This window comes from Schistocerca piceifrons, chromosome 1 (assembly GCF_021461385.2).
Source record: "Schistocerca piceifrons isolate TAMUIC-IGC-003096 chromosome 1, iqSchPice1.1, whole genome shotgun sequence".
Taxonomy (NCBI): Eukaryota; Metazoa; Arthropoda; class Insecta; order Orthoptera; family Acrididae; genus Schistocerca; species Schistocerca piceifrons.
The window spans coordinates 1,025,738,605-1,025,759,994 of record NC_060138.1 but is presented as its reverse complement, the minus strand read 5'-3'; the positions used below and the strand labels follow the sequence as shown (position 1 = coordinate 1,025,759,994).

At 44.0% G+C, this 21,390-nt stretch overlaps 1 protein-coding gene across 1 annotated transcript in view; it reads right to left on the bottom strand.

Moving 5' to 3' along the window:
* LOC124800375 overlaps nucleotides 1-21,390 on the bottom strand; it is a 108,266-nt gene that overhangs the window by 70,000 nt on the left and 16,876 nt on the right. The window contains exon 2 of the mRNA XM_047262991.1: nucleotides 12,924-13,127. Coding sequence (XP_047118947.1) covers nucleotides 12,924-13,102 — 179 coding nt within the window. The 5' untranslated portion in view covers nucleotides 13,103-13,127. The remainder of the gene's footprint in view (nucleotides 1-12,923; nucleotides 13,128-21,390) is intronic.

Sequence of the window (21,390 nt, the reverse complement as noted above, 5' to 3'; positions counted from 1 at the left end):
GATTATTTACCTGTGGAGAATTACTGATATTGTATTTAATTGCTTTTCTAAAGTGTCCACTTGGAATATTAAGAGAGCTAAAACTTCTTGCTGTAGCTGATTTTTGACCTCATTGTTAAACAAAGTAAACGAAACTGTATCGATTTATTTCATCCAGCACCGAAGCAGTCATCAACTTAGTTCCTTACGTTTCAGCTTTGTTCCATCAACGTGTGGCAGATACGGTCTGGGAAAGCCAATCATATGAAATTGCAAAGGATGTAAAGCTAAAATGTAGAGCTTTCGACTAAAGTACACGAAGAATATAACTAGAACTGCAGGCATTTCGACGTTGCTGGTTTTTCCCGGATCAATACATCTGAGCTAAAAGTCGGAACTGCCCCTGATGATACAGAAAAGGTTTTACGTTATCACGAAAAGATTGTTGCAGTGCTGTTCATTGAAATTGGATCCGCAACTGCGATTAATTATTTGAATGATCTAATGTTCCCACAGCTGTCATATTTGGTCTAATGTTTTAGTGGAGCGAAAATCAAGCACTCTAAAAGATCACACTATCTTTTTTGTCCTAATCTTTATAAATAACAGACGGAAATGGACAAATGAGATATAAAATGAACCAGCGTGAAGTCTAGTTCAGAAATGTAAGGTTTAATTCCTTAAAAATAATAAAGGTAATTAAGAAAAATTAACTAGTATTTTGAGGAAAGTAACTGTCCGAATTCTCTTAACCGAACTAAAAGTGGAAAGTCGATAAATGGCGTATCAAATTAGCCAGCATTAGGTCTGTTCCTCCAAAAATGATTTAATTCTTTCAAAGTTGTCACGGTAATTAAGGAAAACGCCATCAGTGATTTAAGGAGAAAATGAAATATTTCACCAATACTGGCTGCCAACTACATAAATGAGCTATCAAAAAAGTTCATGTCTTCAAGGTCTAACTATTTTGAGCATAAGAAGTTACTTTGATGGAGAAATTGTGAATTCGTTCTTTCACATTGAAAAAATAAAATCAAATTACAGCATAAATTGAAACGTCTCTGCTTTCTCTTGATCTATATTACTCTTAATAATAAAAGAGTACTGATAGATATTTAAATAAATTATACTTCATGCTTTCTGAACAAAAATTGGTTCAAATGGTTCAAATGGCTCTGAGCACTATGGGACTCAACATCTGAGGTCATCAGTCCCCTAGAACTTAGAACTACTTAAACCTAACTAACCTAAGGACATCACACACATCCATGCCCGAGGCAGGATTCGAACCTGCGACCGTAGCGGTCACGCGGTTCCAAACTGAAGCGCCTAGAACCGCACGGCCACACTGGCCGGCGAATAAACATTGAAAGTAAAAAGAAATCTGAAAAGAAACTGGCGAAATGTTGAAATAGATTGGAGAAACACAGAACGCGTCTCATTTGCTGTACAAGATTTCGGGTTTCATTCGAAGGTGAGTCAAATATTTCTGTAACATATTTTATTTCTAACATTTAGACGAATCATTTCACAAGACATATGACCCTTTTATTATTTATTTTTATTTATTTTAGTTTCACTCGTTGTTCTGCTGCGCAGTTTTGGTGTTAAACTATTGTCAAGTAATTCTTTAAACGGAAACAAGATGAATTCAGTGTATTAACTTCACCGTTGCCCAACTGTTCCTTAAACCAGTAAAAGTTAAAAGCACAAAATTCGAACTCACGAATGAGTGCTGACGGATGATGAAAACCTTTCTTTTTTAAAAACCGCTAGCAAATTTAAGCATTGAACTCATAGCTAGAACTGAAATTTTACGAAGATTTGAGAAAAAAAATTTGTGACATTCTACAATAAAATGCCTTGCATGATCAAATAATGCACTTTATTCGTAAGACACTTCTGTATTGAGTATTTGTATCCGTCCGGATCTCTCACGAAAACTGAATGCGAAACTGTAACTTCAGTACAAATAAAAATTCCTTGTATTAGATATAAATTCCGTGACAACGTGAGTGCTTGTTGTTATGAGAACGATGAACCTGCTAAGTTCACTGCGCTGTAGTAGGCTACTGCGACAGTAGATAAAAACAGAAGTTATTCAACCCTATCTCACTTCTAACATTTCACTTTCACAGATAGGCTCCTTGATGGCGAAAGCAACGCGTGACTCTACCATTACTAGTCCATGATCTCGTTCTGAACGGGCTATTCATATCACTTTTCGGTGCGTAAATAACGCCATTATTTAGTTATGATCTGAGTAACACTATCTATGGAGCCAAAGCACTCTGGATTAAATTCATTTCAAAATGAGATGCGAAAGCACGCTGCGGATTGCTAAATATTCTTCGGTGACAGTCTGAATCACGCAAAACTATGTGAGTAAACATTATCATCAGAAATATTAAGCCCTCTGTCTTAGACATCACGTTTCTCTTCTAACACGTGAGTCAAGATTAGGAGCAGGCCTATTTCTGTTTGACACTGACGTTTTTATCCCGTTGTCTGTTGCTGAATTAAGAGATTTGGTTTATCTTGTCTTTCTATTCATTTCAAAAAATCTTATTGACAGATACCATAAATAGTTTTTTAATCACATCTGGATTTTGGGGCCTTATCTTGCAAAACATGCCTCTTTTGTGTATGACTGGAAGGAGATAAATCTCGTGTTACTTATTGTTCCTCACAAGAGGGGCGATAAAAAGTTTCCGTTCGAAGACCCCACAGTCCAGAATCGGAATGTCGATCAGAAAAAGTACCGTGAGCTTTGAGACAATCATTCCCCCGAAGCACTCGTTTCGTAAAACAATGTGTTCTGCTACGTGAAGAAGCCCGTAACAGCATTCTGCGGGTCATCGTCCGATAGGAATCGTCCACTCCTCAAGGCCACTTTTTACGGACTGAAGGCGTGATAATCACATGGGGGAGAGTTCAGGACTCTAGGACGTGTGCTCGAGGTCTCCCACTTTAATAGGCGTAACTCCTGCGTCATATTTTGTTTGCGATATGTAGTTGTCCGTTATCGAGGAGCAGCAACACCCCTTGGGGCAGCATTCCTCAACAGAGGTGTTCGACGCATTTTTCATTCTCCGATGTAACAGGACGTTGGTCCTGTTTGAATGTATCGCAATTAGACTAGGTTCTGGACGTTCAACATCGACACATTATGCGAGTAGTAGGGCCGACCGAAATAATTGAAGGACGGAATCCGGCCACACGTAGCATCTTCTGTGTGCCAAGGCCCCATGGGAACCGTCTACTTCCAGCGGGATTAAGATCATGTCTGCTACCACTGACATGACGCCATCGTCAAGCACAGGTACTTTGGTCCCATGAAAGAGTTGAATGGGGTGTGTAACAGAACTCTGTTGTCTTCAGTAATTGAAATGGGTTCTGTATGTATGCGAGTATATAGCGTAGATCTAGTGAGCGACTTTTTCTGGAGTGCCTTCGCCCACGACACAAGGCTCCATCCCAGCTTTATGGTGCAGGCGGCCATCAATTGTAATTCGCCGTGATATTTGATTTTTCTGCAGAGTAAAGTAACCTCTGCGCGCTACAATGAACAGGTTGTTATTGGCGTGCATTTCTTCGACGACGAGGTCACGAGCTTTTACAGTAGAGAAATGCCCGTCCACATATGGATGCTGGGTTGCAACGTGCTTTTCGTGGTGTACAACAGCTACCATGACCAGAAATACCTCTTGAAAATTCAACACGTATGGGACATAATGGAGCGAGAACTTATTCGTTCTCAGAGCCTGCAAAAACCGTTCATCTTCAGCCCGCTTTTCACGCTTATGTTTCATTTGTTGTTGTTTGCGTTACTCGTCGGACGCAATCAAGCCAACTAACAAACTGCAAGAACGAATGTGTAAAGGTTTCTTATTGGTAACAAGATCTAGTCAGTTTCGTAGTTATGCACTTAGACCGCCGGCCAGGGTTGCCGAGCGGTTCTAGGCGCTACAGTCTGGAACCGCGCGACCGCTACCGTCGCAGGTTCGAACCCTGCCTCAGGCATGGATGTGTGTGAAGTCCTTAGTATAGTTAGGTTTAAGTAGTTCTAAGTTCTAGGCGATTAATGACCTCAGAAGTTAACTCCCATAGTGCTCACAGCTATTTGAACCATTAATGCACTTAGACCGTTCTTCAGAAAATACTTATTTTCTGATTTGTGTCAGAATACCATCTCAGTTTTTTGGGCACTAATCTGTTATGTGGAAGGAGAGATATATAGTTTTGCCATTCTTCCGAAAAATGTGAGATTTGACACTTACTTGGGAAACTCACCATTGCACCCCCCCTAATGTTTACTGGTAAAACGGCTCAGTGGATAGTCCGTAAAACTGAACCAAGATCAAGCACGGAAACAGGAAGAATATGTATTGAACTGTGAAAATGGAAGCAAAATAGAAACACTGAACGGTCCAAGCTAAAGATGTGTAAATAGAGCGAATTGCAGGAACCACAGCATCGTGGTTCTGTGATCAAGGTGTTGTACTGTAAAGCGGCAGATCCGTGATCAAGTCTCCCTTTTACCCCATTTTTTCTCAAAATTATGAACTTTCCCTCCGGTCATTGGCATGTCTGTTCTTCTTCTGTAACCTTGGCAGTTGTCATACCATACATTACTTACGGAACGTGAGTCATGTAAGAATACATTACCGTCGCAAGTAAAAGTGATGAATGTGAGAACAGGCGAGATGCCGCATAGACCTCTCACAGAAATGAAAACAACAAATAAACGGGTGGGAACTGTGTTACAACAAAGGAGTCAAAATTTCCAAAACGGAACGCAGTAGTCATAGCATGTGTTGCTTATGCAGAACAAATAGGAGGTACGTACGTCCGGAGGTCCCTTCCTTACACCTCTCTGTTGCAAACGGACTTAACACTACGACAAAGACACAAATCTGATTACAGCGAATACACACGTCAATGACGGTCGGACAGCTCCTAATTTTATGAAAAGAAGTGAGGCACGAGGAAGAATTGAACACAGATCTCCCCCATCGTAGTCCAATGCCGTGGCCACATAACTACAACACCTTGGCTATCGACTTTCGCTCTATGTTGCACATCTTGAGCTAGGACCATTCACTGTTTTATTTTGCTCCCTTTTTTCAGAGTTCATTACACCTTCTTCTTGTTTTCATGCTTGATCTGTGTTCAATTTTCGACGGGCTACCCATTGGGCCATTTTACCACTAAACCTGAGGGGAGTACGATGGGTAGTTTCCCCTGTTAGAAGCTTTTCACCCTCCAGTCTTCACTTGTGCAGCGTTGTGAGTTCGACGGTTGGTATCTTGGAAAGTGAAGATATAAAAGAAAGGGTAACATTTCGTCACCGAAAATGCTGAAACATACACGCTCCACACGTTGTGGATTAAAGCTTGATAGTGCTGATGGTACACTCATCATCTTGCTTAGTTTGAGAACAAGGACTCACGACATGACGGACTACACTAATTGCGTCCACTGAGCTAATCTCCAGTGGTTGTGTTGTTAGGTTCATTGAATACGTGCCACTGGATGTATCGGTGTGATTAACAGTCTTTTGCTTTGTGTTCGACTCCAAATGTACATTGCATGCATCGAATACCCTTCATACTGTTCACTCGGAAACTGGTTGACAGGACCTACATTTACTGCCAACAGCAGTTCCTGTCGGCTTTGGAACGAATAATTGTCGTCAAGAAGGTCTCCAGTCCCTGTCGGTTAGGATGCTTTTATGGTCATTGTCCCTATGGTGTATTACACGGCTGCCAGTGGTACATCATTCCCTGTAGACAGGTTGGAAAGTCCGCTTTCATACGCCAAATATGGCAAGTTCATTAACGGTGTGATCACGGGTACGTCTAAACGGAAAGCTCCTCTCTATCATTCCATTTTATTGCTTTGAGTCTATACAACCGAGTGGCACACAAACATCATTCGACTGAAATGACTTACGTCGGCATTGGAAGGTCACATGACCACATGGTGCTAGTTCTGCACTATTTACAGTGCTACAAAGCGAGCAGTGTGCTCTTTTAAAGACATTATTTCGCTGCAAACATGCTGCGGCAGCCATCCGTAAATGCCTACTTTTACTGCCTGTGTGTTGGTCGAAACTGTTCACCGCAGCGGCGACACTGCTCAGTTTATTGTTCTCTGTGAAAGGAAGAACAATCTGAGTCCGAGAGATGGACTGAAACAGCGCTCCAGCTGTTTTGTAAGAAGAGGAAATTATAGTTCCATGATCTAGTTCTAAGTCTAATAGTGTAAGTTGGCTGTTTAGGTTTTTATGTTGAAATGCCACTTAGCGCTCTGTATGAAAATCACTGACAGTGCTGTGTGCAATCTGTGGCTGGTTGGCATTGTTGGAATATTTGCTATTGTAGTTTTGGGCAGTTTGATGTGAACAGCGCATAGCGTTGCGCAATTGGAGGTGAGCCGCCAGCAATGGTGGATGTGGGGAGAGAGACGGCGGAGTTTTGAGAGCGGATGATCTGGACGTGTGTCCATCAGAAAGAGTAAATTTGTAAGACTGGATGTAATGAACTGATATATATATTATGACTTTTGAACACTCTATCAAAATCTTTCATTTGCTAAGTACGCCTATCAGTGGTTAGTGCCTTCAGTAGTTAGAATCTTTTATTTAGCTGGCAGTATTGGCGCTCGCTGTATTGCAGTAGTTCGAGTAACGAAGATTTTTGTGAAGTAAGTGATTAATGAAAGGTATAGGTTATTGTTAGTCAGGGCCATTCTTTTGTAGGAATTGCTGAAAGTCAGATTGCGTTGCACTAAAAATATTGTATGTCAGTTTAGTGATGATCAGAATAAGTAAAGAGAGAAATGTCTGAGTACGTTCAGTTTTGCTCATCTGTTTTAAAATCAAATAACGTAAGAGGTTTACTAGCACTGTCATTCATAATTTTTCTAAGGGGATGTTTCAACAGCACTCTTCAGACTCTATCACATATTATTCTTTGTAAGTACTGTACAATCCTGAAATAGTGGTAATACACACGTGTTCTAGTAATTGCTCATCGTCGTAATTATCATAACTTATGTTTGACAATATTGATCGTATAAGACATGGGGCGCACGTTATTTACCGTGCGTGGCAGTCGTAAGTCGCCACTAAACTGCCCCTCCACCGATTGAGCAACTTAAGTCTTAGAAGAACCAATAGATGATTTTACGAAAGTTGACTGCAAAGGTGCAAAGCGTTTCCATCCTGACGCTTGGCCGGACACCAGTAGTCAACTGGCAGCTGTCTCTGCCAGCGCCCACGGCCCGCAGTTCCAGGGAAATACGCTGCTGGGTTTGAAATTCCATCACCAGGAATGGGACCGAGTTATGAAACTTCACCTTTTCTGTGTGTGTTGTAGCATAAATGTAAGATTAATTTTATGGTAATCTAGGGGTATAAAAGGTGATTAAGAGTGATGTTACAAACTTTCAGAATGAGGCCACCATTTTCCAGGGATTTTTATTCGCAAACACAAAATCAAAATGTAACAAGTAGGCACCGAAATCACGTAGTTCGTTTTTCCTAGCAAAGAATATAAATAAAACCTGTCGAAAGAAGCAAAGCGAAGTCGTTAATTTTAATACACAAAGTAAAATCAGTAAATCCACATATCCCAGACAAGTGAATTCAAGGTTAGTTTGTAATAGCAAAAATAACATTGGATTGCTTAATTCTATCACTGACATAAACTCCCGAAAACACTGAAATCGCAACACCAAGAAAGAGTTGTGCAACATGAACGAAAATGGGAGACATCTGAAAAAATGTTCCAACATTTGTGAAATCTTGTGGGACTTAACTGCTAAGGTCATCAGTCCCTAAGCTTACACACTATTTAACCCAAATCATCCTAAGGACAAACACACACACCCATGCCCGAGGGAGGACTCGAACCTCCGCCCGGACCAGCGGCACAGTCCATATGACTGTGGCGCCTTAGACCGCTCCGCTTACCTCGCGGAAATATGGTGTTTTTTAAAATTTCGCACCAGTCACATAAGATTGGCGCTGCTAGCGCCACTGTGAGAATCAAAATGGTCGTGAGTATTAGTCACCTTTGAGATTGGAGTTATTGAGCTGATGTTGGTTAAGAATGCCGTTAAGACGACAAAGTCAGCAATCTTATCACCTCACTTAGTTAACGGGGTCGTGTATTAGGGCTACGAGAAGCTGGATGTTTCTTCTACCATATTGCAGAAAGATTTGGCAGGAATGTAGCCACGGTACATGATTGCTGGCAGCGGTGGTCATCAGGATGCACGGTCGCACGAAGAGCGGGCTCCGGACTGCCCCGTGGTACTACCGAGAGCGAAGACCATCGTGTTCGGCTTACAGTTCTGGCGCATCGTACTGCACGTGCAGCAGCAACTTGACCACTTGACCAGCAGATGGCACCACAGTGACACAACGAACCATTACAAATTGGTTACCTCAAGGAGACTTCCGAGCCAGACGCCCTGTAGCGTGCTTTCCACTGATAACAAACCATCGCCATTTGCGACTTCAATGGTGTCAAGTTTGATAGCTCACTGGGGGGGGGGGGGGGGGGGGCAGGGTGGAGATCTATTGTGTTTCCTGATGAAAGTTGGTTCTTCCTCGGTGCCAGCGATGGAAATATGTTGGTTAGAAGGAGACCAATTGAGGGCCGGCATCCAAGCTGTTTGCGTGCTAGACACACTGGGCCTACACCTGGAGTTATGGTCTGGGGTGCGATTTTGTATGATACAGGACTGCAAATTTCTACGTCAGTATGGTGATTCGACCTGCTGGTCTCCCATTCACGAACAGCATTTCAGGCGGTATTTTCCAACAGGATAACGCTCACCCAGATACGGCTCGTGTAATCTAACATGCTGTACAGAGTATCGACATATTGCCTTGGACTCCTCGATCACCAGATCTGTCTCCAATCGCGCACACGTGGGACATTATCGGACGTCAAGTCCGGTATCATCCACAACCAACATCAACCGTCCCTGTATTGAACGAGTAGATGCAGCAGGCGAGGAACTGACATCCGGCACCTGTACAACGCAGTGTAGGCACGTCTGCATGCTTGCATTCAACATTCTGGCGGTTTCACCGGTTATTAACGTACCAGCATTTCACATTTGCAATGGCTGATCTCGGGCTTACGTTAATCTGTGACCGTACAATGTCGATCACATGTATTTCCTCGACAAATGTATTCCTGAAATTTCACTACTCTGTATTAATTATTTTATGGTGTTGCGCTTTTTTCCATAAGTGTACATGTGTGACTGAATTAAAGAAGCTTACAGGGGTATCATTGATCCCTTTGTGTACTACGGCATGATGATTAAACATCCGAACTACGAAGCTGATCAAACGATTTTACGTAAAACTTTAAAGTACGATATCTTTTCCCCGTGATCCGATTCTCATGATATTAAGTTTGTACGTTACCCCAAGTTAGGTTCAAATTTTCTGTGAAAACTCCCTGAAATTCGTCTAGTAATTTTGGAGATTAGCGCGCTCAAGCAGACAAACATTCAGACACTAAGGTTTAACAGATTCATTATTAGTATAGATATTATTTATTTTATGATATTCCTCACAGAAGTAAGTCTGGTATGCGAACACAGCCGCGGATAACAGCTAGTAACGTCAAAAATCTGACACAAGGAATCAAGAGTCAGAAGGTGACACATGGTCTGTGCTGAATGTACAAAGTGTACCATTAAGTTTAACTGATAATAGACTAATGTGTGTAAGTTATATTACCTGAGAGAAGGTGAGCTTCTTAGCTAATATCGCTTGTAAACAACCTTTACTGTCTACTACAGCTTTCAGTAGGTATGGTTACCATTTGCGCATCTCTACAAAAAATTATAACGCGTCTCCCACACCAGGTGTAAAAGTTCTCTATAAAACATTGCCAGGCAAGTGAGGTACGAGCTGAACAATGGGTCGGCGCGTTAAGGTTAAAACACCAATACAAACGCAGGCCGGTGTGGTCGAGCGGTTCTAGGCTCTACAGTCTGGAACCGCGCGACCGCTACGGTCGCAGGCTCGAATCCTGCCTCGGACATGGATGTGTGTGATGTCCTTAGATTAGTTAGGTTTAAGTAGTTCTAAGTTCTAGGGGACTGATGACCTCAGATTTTAAGTCCCATAGTGCTCAGAGCCATTTGAACCATTTGAACCAATACAAACACGACGTGCCGATGCCACGTTGAGCTCGTCCCACACGTACCTGGCAATGTTTTAGAAAGAGCACTTGCACAAACGGTGTAGGAGACGTGTAATAACCTTTTATCCAGATCTGAAGATGGTAACCACGCTTACCGAAACCTGTAGTCGACAGTGAAAGCGATCTTGGCCAAGAAGCTTATCTCCTCTTGAGTAATAATAACGGATCGCCCCTTAACACTCAAGATGAGTAAACTATTAAACGATATTACACACCAACTCTGACATTACTGACTTCTCTGCCTTCATGATTTACGCCAAATGCCAGTAAGTAAATGTAGGGTGGCCATTGTTGAATTATATTAAATAAAATCGTCATAACTTCTGAACGGTTTGCGTTGGGACGTTCAGACTGCACGGTTGGCCTCGGGGCATAATGGGAATTAGTATGTCCATGTATGGTTTGGTTTAGCGACAAAGTCCACTTTTATTTGGACGGGTTCGTCAATATATAGAACTGAAGGACTTGAGGGACTGACAATCTGCATTTTGCGATCGAGAAGTCTCTTCACCCTCAAGTGATTTGTGTGGTGTGCAATATCCAGTCACGGGATAATGGGTGCCATATTCCTTGATGGCACGGTAGCTAAAGTTTTGGAAGATGATTTCATCCTCATTACGCAAAGCGTCCCTGACTTCGACAAGATGTGGTTCATGCAAGACGGAGCTCGACCCCATCGAAGCAGGAGAGTCGGCTGATGTCCTGGAGCAGCACTTTCGAGACCGCATTCTGGCTCTGAGGTACCAAGAGGCTTGGGCCTCAATTGGCCGCCTTATTGTCTGGATCTGAACACAAGCCACTCCTTTTTGTGGGGCTATATCAAACGCAAGGTGTACAGCAATAACCCCAAAACCATTGCTGAGTTGAAAACAGCCATTCAGAAGGTCATCGACAGCATCGATGTTCCGAAACTTCAGCGGGTCATGCAGAATTTCGATATCGTTTGTGCCACATCATCGCCAATGATGGCAGGCATATCGAAAATTTCACAACCTAAATCCGAATATCTGTAGTGACGTTACATTTTAAATAAAGTGTCTGCACTCCTTAACTTTAACTAATCATCGTTTTTTTCTTATGCACTACTGGCCATTACAATTGCTACACCACGAAGATGACGTGGTACAGACGCGAAATTTAACCGACAGGAAGAAGATGCTGTGATATGCAAATGATCAGCTTTTCAGAGCATTCACACCTACAACGTGCTAACATGAGGAAAGTTTCCAACCGACTTCTCATGCACAAACAGCAGTTGACCGGCGTTGCCTGGTAATACGTTGTTGTGATGCCTCGTGTAAGGAGGAGAAATGTGTACCATCACGTTTCCGATTTTGATAAAGGTCGGGTTGTAGATTACCGCGATTGTGGTGTATCGTATCGCGACATTGCTGCTCGCGTTGGTGGAGATCCAATAACTGTTAGCAGAATATGGAATCGGTGGGTTCAGGAGGGAAATACGGAACGCCGTGCTGGATCCCAACGGCCTCGTATCACTAGCAGTCGACGTGACAGGCATCTTATCCGCATGGTTGTAACGGATCGTGCAGCCACGTCTCGATCTCTGAGACAACAGATGGGGACGTTTGCAACACAACCATCTGCACGAACAGTTCGACGACGTTTACAGCAGCACGGACTATCAGCTCCGAGACCATGGGTGCGGTTACCCTTGACGCTGCATCACAGACAGGAGCGCCTGCGATGGTGTTCAAAAATGTCTCTGAGCACTATGGGACTTAACATCTATGGTCATCAGTCCCCTAGAACTTAGAACTACTTAAACCTAACTAACCTAAGGACATCACACAACACCCAGTCATCACGAGGCAGTGAAAATCCCTGACCCCGCCGGGAATCGAACCAGGGAACCAGGGCGCGGGAAGCGAGAACGCTACCGCACGACCTGCGATGGTGTACTCAACGACGAACCTGGGTGCAAGAATGGCAAAACGTCATTTCTTGGGATGAATCCAGGATCTGTTTACAGCATCATGATGGTCGCATCCGTGTTTGGCGACATCGTGGTGAACACACATTGGACGAGTGTATTCGTCATCGACATACTGGTGTATCACCCGGCGTGATGGTATGGGGTGCCACTGGTTAGACGTCTCGGTCACCTCTTGTTCGCATTGACGGCACTTTGAACAGTGGACGTTACATTTCAGATGTGTTACGACCCGTGGCTCTACGCTTCATCCGATCCCTGCGAAACCCTACATTTGAGCAGGATAATGCACGACCGCATGTAACAAGTCCTGTACGGGCCTTTCTGGATACAGAAAATGTTCCACAGCTGCCCTGGCCAGCACATTCTAGAGATCTTTCACCAATTGAAAACGTCTGGTCAATGGTGGCCGAGCAACTGGCTCGTCATAATACGTCAGTCACTAATCTTGATGAACTGTGATATCGTGTTGAAACTGCATGGGCAGCTGTGCCTGTTCACGTCATCCAAGCTATGTTCGACTCAATGCCCACGTGTATCAAGGCCGTTATTACGGCCAGAGGTGGTTGTTCTGGGTACCCAAATTGCGTGAAAATATAATCACATGTCAGTTCTAGTATGATATATGTCTCCAATGAATATCCGTTTATCATCTGCATTTCTTCTTGTTGTAGCAATTTTAGTGGCCAGTAGTGTAGATCAATAATTGTCACCCTGTAAATAAGGATACACCTCTTTCTCGGTGTTGTACTCACACGGTGTTGCTGTCCTTGAGGAAGGTGTGCAGTTCGCGCTCGATGTCGAACGCCGTGGCGTCGGGCAGCTCGCGCCTGCGCAGCACGCCGTCCAGCACGGCCGCCCACACGGCGTCCCAGGCCGCGCGGCCGTCCTTGGCGCCGTCGAGCACGCCGCGGATCCACTGCCGCAGCTCCATGGGGACCGCGCGCAGCTGCAGCGGCCTGCGCACCACCATACTTCGTAAGCCTCACTGCAGCTCTCCCGGGCTCTGCAACGAACCACCTCGCCGGGTCGCATGATGCTCGCGCTCTTATATACTGGCAAGACGCCGGCGAAGATTCCAAATATCTCCTATCAGGCCGATGCCGATAAAATTCTGTACTTATCTATATATGAACTTTAGAGAGAGATTTTGGGATTTACAGTGACAGATTTCAGGATCGGATGGCATTAGTTGGGTATTTCCAAAGGCAACTCGATATCAACCGTGAGTAGGAAAACAGAACACGAGAAAGGTACACGCCAGTGTCAGTTTAGTTTAATACGTCATAAAACGAAGGAATGAAAGGAATGAGGAGATTCTCCGGAGAATCGGCGAGGAAAAGAATATGCGGAAAATACTGACACAAGGAGGGACAGTATAATAGGAAATCTGTTAAGGCATCACAGAATAACTTCTTTTGTACTAAAGGGCGCTGTAGAGGGAATTCATCCAGCAAATAATCGAGGATGTAGGTTGCAAGTGTTACTCCTCCGAGATGAAGAGGTTTCACAGGAGAGGAATTCGTGGTGGGCTGTATCAAACCAGTCAGAAGACTGATAATGCAAAAAAGTGTGAATATTTTATACACACATCACCCAACTTTACGTAATTTTTTTCTGCATGATATAGGACTATGACACCATACCAATGGTCAACATTGACGTACAGGATGTCCATTAATTACTTTCATAACCTAAGACTTTAATAACTTGCAAACTGTACTATGCAGATGTGCCCGTGGTCGTCTAGCAGGTAGCAGGTAAAGCTCTAGACTTCGGCCTTAGATCTTTTGTGTTTAATCCCAGATAACGGGGGGACCTTTCCTAGTTCTAATCTTTCCAGGACGGCCACAGGTCCACTCGGCGTGGTATTCAGTTATTTACATGTTCCACAGACTATCTGAACGATTCTTACCGAAATGATAGGGTACGAGTCAGTTTACAGAACATGTGTACGCGACTAGCGTCTACATTAATGTACACATTTTTTTAGTCCTACTCATGCAGCTACGCTTTTCTGTGATGTATATGTGCAGACTGAAGCGACGAATGAAAATTTATACAAAGGCGAGGATTGAACTGGTGTCCCTTCCACACGAGGCAGACGCATTAACCATCATAGCTTTGTACAATTATACAATTGCACAATTGTATGGACTACCCTATGATGCCTCCCTCCTCACTCCAAATACCTATTCAGGCCTCACCCCACTTGGCATTTCCCCTAAAAAATCGTCCAAATGGCTCTAAGCACTATGGGATTTAACATCTGAGGTCATCAGTCCCCTAGACTTAGAACTACTTAAACGCAACTAACCCAAGGACACCACACACATCCATGCCCCAGACAGGATTCGAACCTGCGACAGTAGCAGCAGCGCGATTCCGGACTGAAGCGTCTAGAACCGTTCGGCCACAGCGGCCGGCTCATTTCCTCTAAGCATTGTAGAGGCTCTCCTACTATGTTGGAATAGCACCTCAGGAATGCTGGTAGAGTTTAGAGGATATACTAAGTGGACTTAGACGTGAATGGAAATTTGGCTTGAGGAGGGAGGCGTTTTAGAGTTGACTGTGCAGTGGTGCAAACCATTGTGCCAAAATGGGAGTAGTGGTTAGCTTCACTACGTAGAGAGTAGGAGATCAGGGTTCGAATCCTGTCCTTGGTACAAATTTTCATTAGTTTTTCAGTCTTCATATATACAGCATAGTTTTCTCAGACTTGCAAAAGTCTTTGGAACCATATACGAGGGTTGGAACTTTAATAGTGGCAACTATTTATTTACAGCTCATACAAATACACTCCTGGAAATGGAAAAAAGAACACATTGACACCGGTGTGTCAGACCCACCATACTTGCTCCGGACACTGCGAGAGGGCTGTACAAGCAATGATCACACGCACGGCACAGCGGACACATCAGGAACCGCGGTGTTGGCCGTCGAATGGCGCTAGCTGCGCAGCATTTGTGCACCGCCGCCGTCAGTGTCAGCCAGTTTGCCGTGGCATACGGAGCTCCATCGCAGTCTTTAACACTGGTAGCATGCGGCGACAGCGTGGACGTGAACCGTATGTGCAGTTGACGGACTTTGACCGAGGGCGTATAGTGGGCATGCGGGAGGCCGGGTGGACGTACCGCCGAATTGCTCAACACGTGGGGCGTGAGGTCTCCACAGTACATCGATGTTGTCGCCAGTGGTCGGCGGAAGGTGCACGTGCCCGTCGACCTGGGACCGGACCGCAGCGACGCACGGATGCACGCCAAGACCGTAGGATCCTACGCAGTGCCGTAGGGGACCGCACCGCCACTTCCCAGCAAATTAGGGACACTGTTGCTCCTGGGGTATCGGCGAGGACCATTCGCAACCGTCTCCATGAAGCTGGGCTACGGTCCCGCACACCGTTAGGTCGTCTTCCGCTTACGCCCCAACATCGTGCAGCCCGCCTCCAGTGGTGTCGCGACAGGCGTGAATGGAGGGACGAATGGAGACGTGTCGTCTTCAGCGATGAGAGTCGCTTCTGCCTTGGTGCCAATGATGGTCGTACGCGTGTTTGGCGCCGTGCAGGTGAGCGCCACAATCAGGACTGCATACGACCGAGGCACACAGGGCCAACACCTGGCATCATGGTGTGGGGAGCGATCTCCTACACTGGCCGTACACCACTGGTGATCGTCGAGGGGACACTGAATAGTGCACGGTACATCCAAACCGTCATCGAACCCATCGTTCTACCATTCCTAGAGCGCCAAGGGAACTTGCTGTTCCAACAGGACAATGCACGTCCGCATGTATCCCGTGCCACCCAACGTGCTCTAGAAGGTGTAAGTCAACTACCCTGGCCAGCAAGATCTCCGGATCTGTTCCCCGTTGAGCATGTTTGGGACTGGATGAAGCGTCGTCTCACGCGGTCTGCACGTCCAGCACGAACGCTGGTCCAACTGAGGCGCCAGGTGGAAATGGCATGGCAAGCCGTTCCACAGGACTACAGCCAGCATCTCTACGATCGTCTCCATGGGAGAATAGCAGCCTGCATTGCTGCGAAAGGTGGATATACACTGTACTAGTGCCGACATTGTGCATGCTCTGTTGCCTGTGTCTATGTGCCTGTGGTTCTGTCAGTGTGATCATGTGATGTATCTGACCCCAGGAATGTGTCAATAAAATTTCCCCTTCCTGGGACAATGAATTCACGGTGTTCTTATTTCAATTTCCAGGAGTGTAGATACGTGTTTCAAAGATTTACTAACCTTCAAAGTAGTCGCCAGCATTGTTTATAACCCGTTGCCAGTCGTGGGATACTCTTAGTGGTGCCAGTTGCGTTGACAGTTCGAGCGGCGCGGTCATCTGCCCGACGAATTTGTAGCAGTTCTGAAGCGAATGCCGTGAAGTGTTTCCTTCCGTTTAGAAATCGTGTTGAACTCACGAGGGCTTAAGTCAGGGGATTGCAGTAGGTGGTACAGCACTTAGCAGCCCCATCAGGCAAACAAATCAGTAACAGCTTCCACTGTACGTGGTTGGGCATTGTCCTGCAAAATAATGGTAAGGTCCTGAAGAACGTGTCATCACTTCTGTCTCTATGCTGTTCGTTTTTGGAACACAACCTACGACCAGCTTAGAGACAAAAGTTGTAGCGCCGGAAATGCATATCCTTCTATTTCCATCTATTGTACTATAGATTTTGCCTTATTTTGTTACCTGAAGATATGACATTTCTGTGTCTTTATATATTGTAATTGTTTTACTATTTGTATATACTATATATTTATGCATTTATGTCGATGTATAATTGGTTTGTTTGTAAATACTATTTGTATTTGTACGCTGGGTCTTGCCTAGGGAAAACTATGCTATCGAACGAATACATCGATAGGTCGTGTGGAGAACCAAAGTGTTTAGGATCTTTGGTAGTGTTAACTCTGCCGCGTGGAGCGCGGTCAGAGCAGAGGGGGAGTCTGGCTGGAGTAGGGCGGTGGAGCAGGTGTGTTGTGTTACTCTCCTGCGAGTTGCCGCGCTTTCGGGGTTTGGTAGCATGTAATTGCGCTCGACTTGCGATGATAGTTTCTCACACGGTGTCGCAGACGGAAAGCATTAGCTGGCGCACATCAAGAGCCCGTTTCGCCTGGTGACCGTGTCGAGAAGAAGGTGCGCCAACATCCAGTTTCTGCAACAGCGACGGCCGACAATGAGTGACTGTCGCCACCTCCTCGACCGACGACTTCAAACCCTCAATCAACCAACAAGGAAGACTGGAAGCACGTAAAGTTTTAGAACTGTATGGCAGACCTCAGCTTTTAATATTGTTCCGTTTCCCGAACTAAATTACAGCAACTTAGCATGATCCTTTGTTGCTCATTGTCCCAATTGCATTACCAAGCAGGGTCCCTTCCTTTTCCGAAATGAACTCGAGTGTCGTTGAAATTCAAACGCCAGCATTAAAGTAATATCATTCGATTTCACTGCTTTAATTTCAAAATTCAGTTAAAGAATTCATAGCTGGCTACAATATTTAGATTACACAAGCACAAATTAAGAGTGCGAGTTTTGTTACCATATTTTAGCTTTCCTGTGACTGCAGCTCAGCTTGGTACGTACTAAATTTTACTATTGTTAATTGTTCTGAATCATTTAATTCAAGTTCAAAGTTAAATCTCTTATTTCTTAATTGCGTAGATTCAAGTAGCTTCTGAAATGATTATTGAGGTTGCCCAAGACTAACCTTATTTTATTGAATTTCGTAGTGCTTCAGAAACAAAGTTCACTATTAGTTTCAGTCACTAAATTAACTTTCAATTTTCTGGTTTTATTAATTCTTTTGCTAAATTAAGTCAGAGTGTAGCGAAATTTATTACTTCTGACAAACATTCAGTTTTCACACAACACGTGTCAACCTTCAGTTGCCACGCTTTATGTGCTAGTTAAATGTGCAATAACCTTTCTTTTTCAGTTATTATAGTAGTTGTCCATAGGACTGGCGACCGTAATTTTCCCCAAATCTCAAGTATCTAATAAACTCCAATTAATTGTTGATGTAACATTTACTTTCTTTATTAATTTTACCCTGTTCTGAAAATTAATTTCCACCAATTTCATTTGCATTTTTCCTTTCATTTAGATGTAACCCTTTCCTCCCTCTTTACCGACAAATTAACTTCGGTGACGATTGCTTTTCCCAAATTTTCATTAGGTGCACGCGGTTTAATTTTTCACTGACATTAAGGTCGATAAGTGAGGGGGAGGTTACAAAGTGATGACACTTTCTGCAGGACCTGACCATCATTTTGCAGGACAATGCTCAATCACGTACAGTGCAAGCAAGCTGTTACTGATTTGTTTGATTGACGAGGCTGCTAAGTGCTGTACCACCTACTCCACTCCCCTGACTTAAGGTCTCGTAAGTTCAACTCGATTTCTAAACTGAAGGAAACACTTCACGGCATTCGCTTCAGAACTGCTACGAATTCGTCGGGCAATAGACCGCGGAGCTCGAGCTGTCAACACAACTGGCACTGCTAAGAGTATCCTACGACTTTCACATCGCTGGCAAGGTGTTATACACAGTGCTGGTGACCACTTTGATGGTCAGTAAAACTATGAAACACGTATCTACTTTATATAAGATCTAAATAAATAGTTGCCACTATTGAAGTTCCAACCTTCGTACTTTCATTTTGAAGTTTTTCTTTATCTGGCTACCAGTTTTTAGCCAGAAATTCGTTAGCGGAATAGACTCAGTTGACATTGGGAAATGATTTTTACATTACGTTGCTTTTCTACTTGTCAGACACTTTATGGTACTGCGCAAATGATAATGGGTAATAAAGGTCGTTTTTCCCCTAGTGTTGTAGGCACGGATTGTTTATCACAAATTCGTTTTGTGAAAATATATATATCGTGACGGCCTAGTTTGAACACCTAGTTCCTTGAATGAATACAAAGGATCTTTCTCGACGACAAAAGACGGCCAAGGAGATTTTAAAATTTATGGAAAATGAGTATCCATAAAATCGTAGTATTGTGCAATATGTAGCAACGCTACTGTCGAGCAGCCTATTACGAAATGGAGGCGGCTTGGTGGCGAGCTACGGCGTCACCTGGAGACAGTATGGTCGCTTCATATTGGCTGGGTGTAGCCGACCATTGCCAGGTAGCGAGGATTTTTCGGGCCTCATTGACTGAAATGTTTGAACAGCAGCTCTGTTGTCATTGCTGGTTAGTGTTGGGTGATTGAGTATGCTTGAGTACGGGGCGCACTAACGTCAGTTTTATGAAGTACTATATTATCAAAGTCGGATATCCGTGCATGTTAAAGCAATGATAAAGACACGGGTAGGTGCACCGATCCCCGATCGAATTCGCGCGGATTAATGACGAGGATTGGTGAACCGGACAGCCTAGATGTGGTTCTTAAGCGGTGAACAGCGGGTTGGTACTCCAACCCCGCCTCAGTTACACGATTCGCAAACATGTAGAAAACTTTAGCTCACTTTCACTTGAATAACACTACACGCGGACAATTGAGACACACACATTCCTCCCTCCAGGGAGATTACTTTGCGGTGATAGGGAGATCATCCAGCCACCAATTAAGTTAATCACGCCAAATCCGTTACTATGGCGATCCTTCGCCGATGCTGTACAAAGGCACAAGAAAAAGGAAAAGAAATTGGCAGCTACGACAATAAGCGGTCGCCTATGTAATGTCACTATTCAGTATTTGAAAACGGTATTAATTCTTTCATTCAGACGGTTAATTCCATCAGGAGGGTGTGTTCTTCGAGTGAGTCGGCGACGGCCAACATGAAGGTTCGTGTATGTGACGACCGAAGCCATTGATGGTAACGAGTGTAAAGTTTTGTTAATAGCATCAGGTTGTGTGCATAACTCGATTCACTGCTGAGAATATTTACGATGAAGGGTTATCAAGCATTATTGAATTTGTGTGTTAAAAATTTACACATGTGACACATTGTGTATTCATTTGGCGTAAGAATTTGGTGGTAACGATGCTCTTGTAAGACCTACAGCACAGAGTAAAATAGCACGTATCTTAAATTATACTGAATATAACGATTTCAGATGTAAACATTTTTTCTGTGACTGAAGACAGTGCACTGAACAATATTACATCAGTATTTACTTCATTTGCAGACTAATAGTGGTAGCTATTAGGAGTAGAATGTTTTAGGGTGGTTAATACATCCAAGTACATGTGGCAACAGCAAGCCATTAATGCTTACTTTACCCTGGGTAGCAGGTCAATTTTTGACATGCCATATTCTATACTGACAAGTATAGTCCATATAGAGGTGCAGCTACGACTGTGCAGGAAGGAGATTATAATGTTTGTGAAGTGTTGGTGGAAAACAGTTTGACGCAGTGAAAGCAACCAGCCCACTTACGTGTGTACATATTCAAGGACCACATATAAAAATATCTGCAGTTATACCCGTTACAACCTGTAAAGAAGGGCTCTTTCCTGCGAAATAGGGTTTTTCTATGATTACAACCTTAAAAGCATCATTTCATAAACGAAGCCACGGAAATATCCTCTGCACCGAAGGGGACATCGTCTTTAGAGTACAATAGGAACAGATAGAGCACTGCAAGGTGTAACTGACGTACATTACCGGCTACAGCCCCTCACTTGTATAGTCAGTCTATTACAAACAGCTACCAAGACACAAGACACGCCTCTTGAAACAAAGGAGATGTAAGACCCCCCCACCCCCTCCCTCCTGCTCCTTGTGCAATCCTGAAGAAAATCTGCACTCTTCCTACATCCATCAGGTCAGAGTATGACAGAAAAGTAGCTGCGGTCTTTTCAAACAAACTGCTGCTGCCGAGAACGATTTATCACACGATACCCCATTTTACCAATGGGCGGCGATGTTTTTATTGTTGTGAATGCAGACATGTATATGTAAACAGACAAAGTATTTATTATGCAACGTTATATTTTCGAGATGATGATTAAAATTTTGTTACTGCCGCTCTAGCGAATAGAGCACCGGATTCCGGCTCTGAAGATCCTGAATTCAACCGTGGACAGGGGAAGAGATTTTTGCTCGTCACAGTCCCTCTAGGACGGCCCGAGGTTCACTCAGCTCGCTCTCAAATGAGCACCGGAGATCCCTCCTGTGGGCAAAATGGATCGTCACGAGTGGGTCGCCATCCTCCCCCTTCTAGTTCCATGATTACACTCTAACGACAGTGAGATCAAAA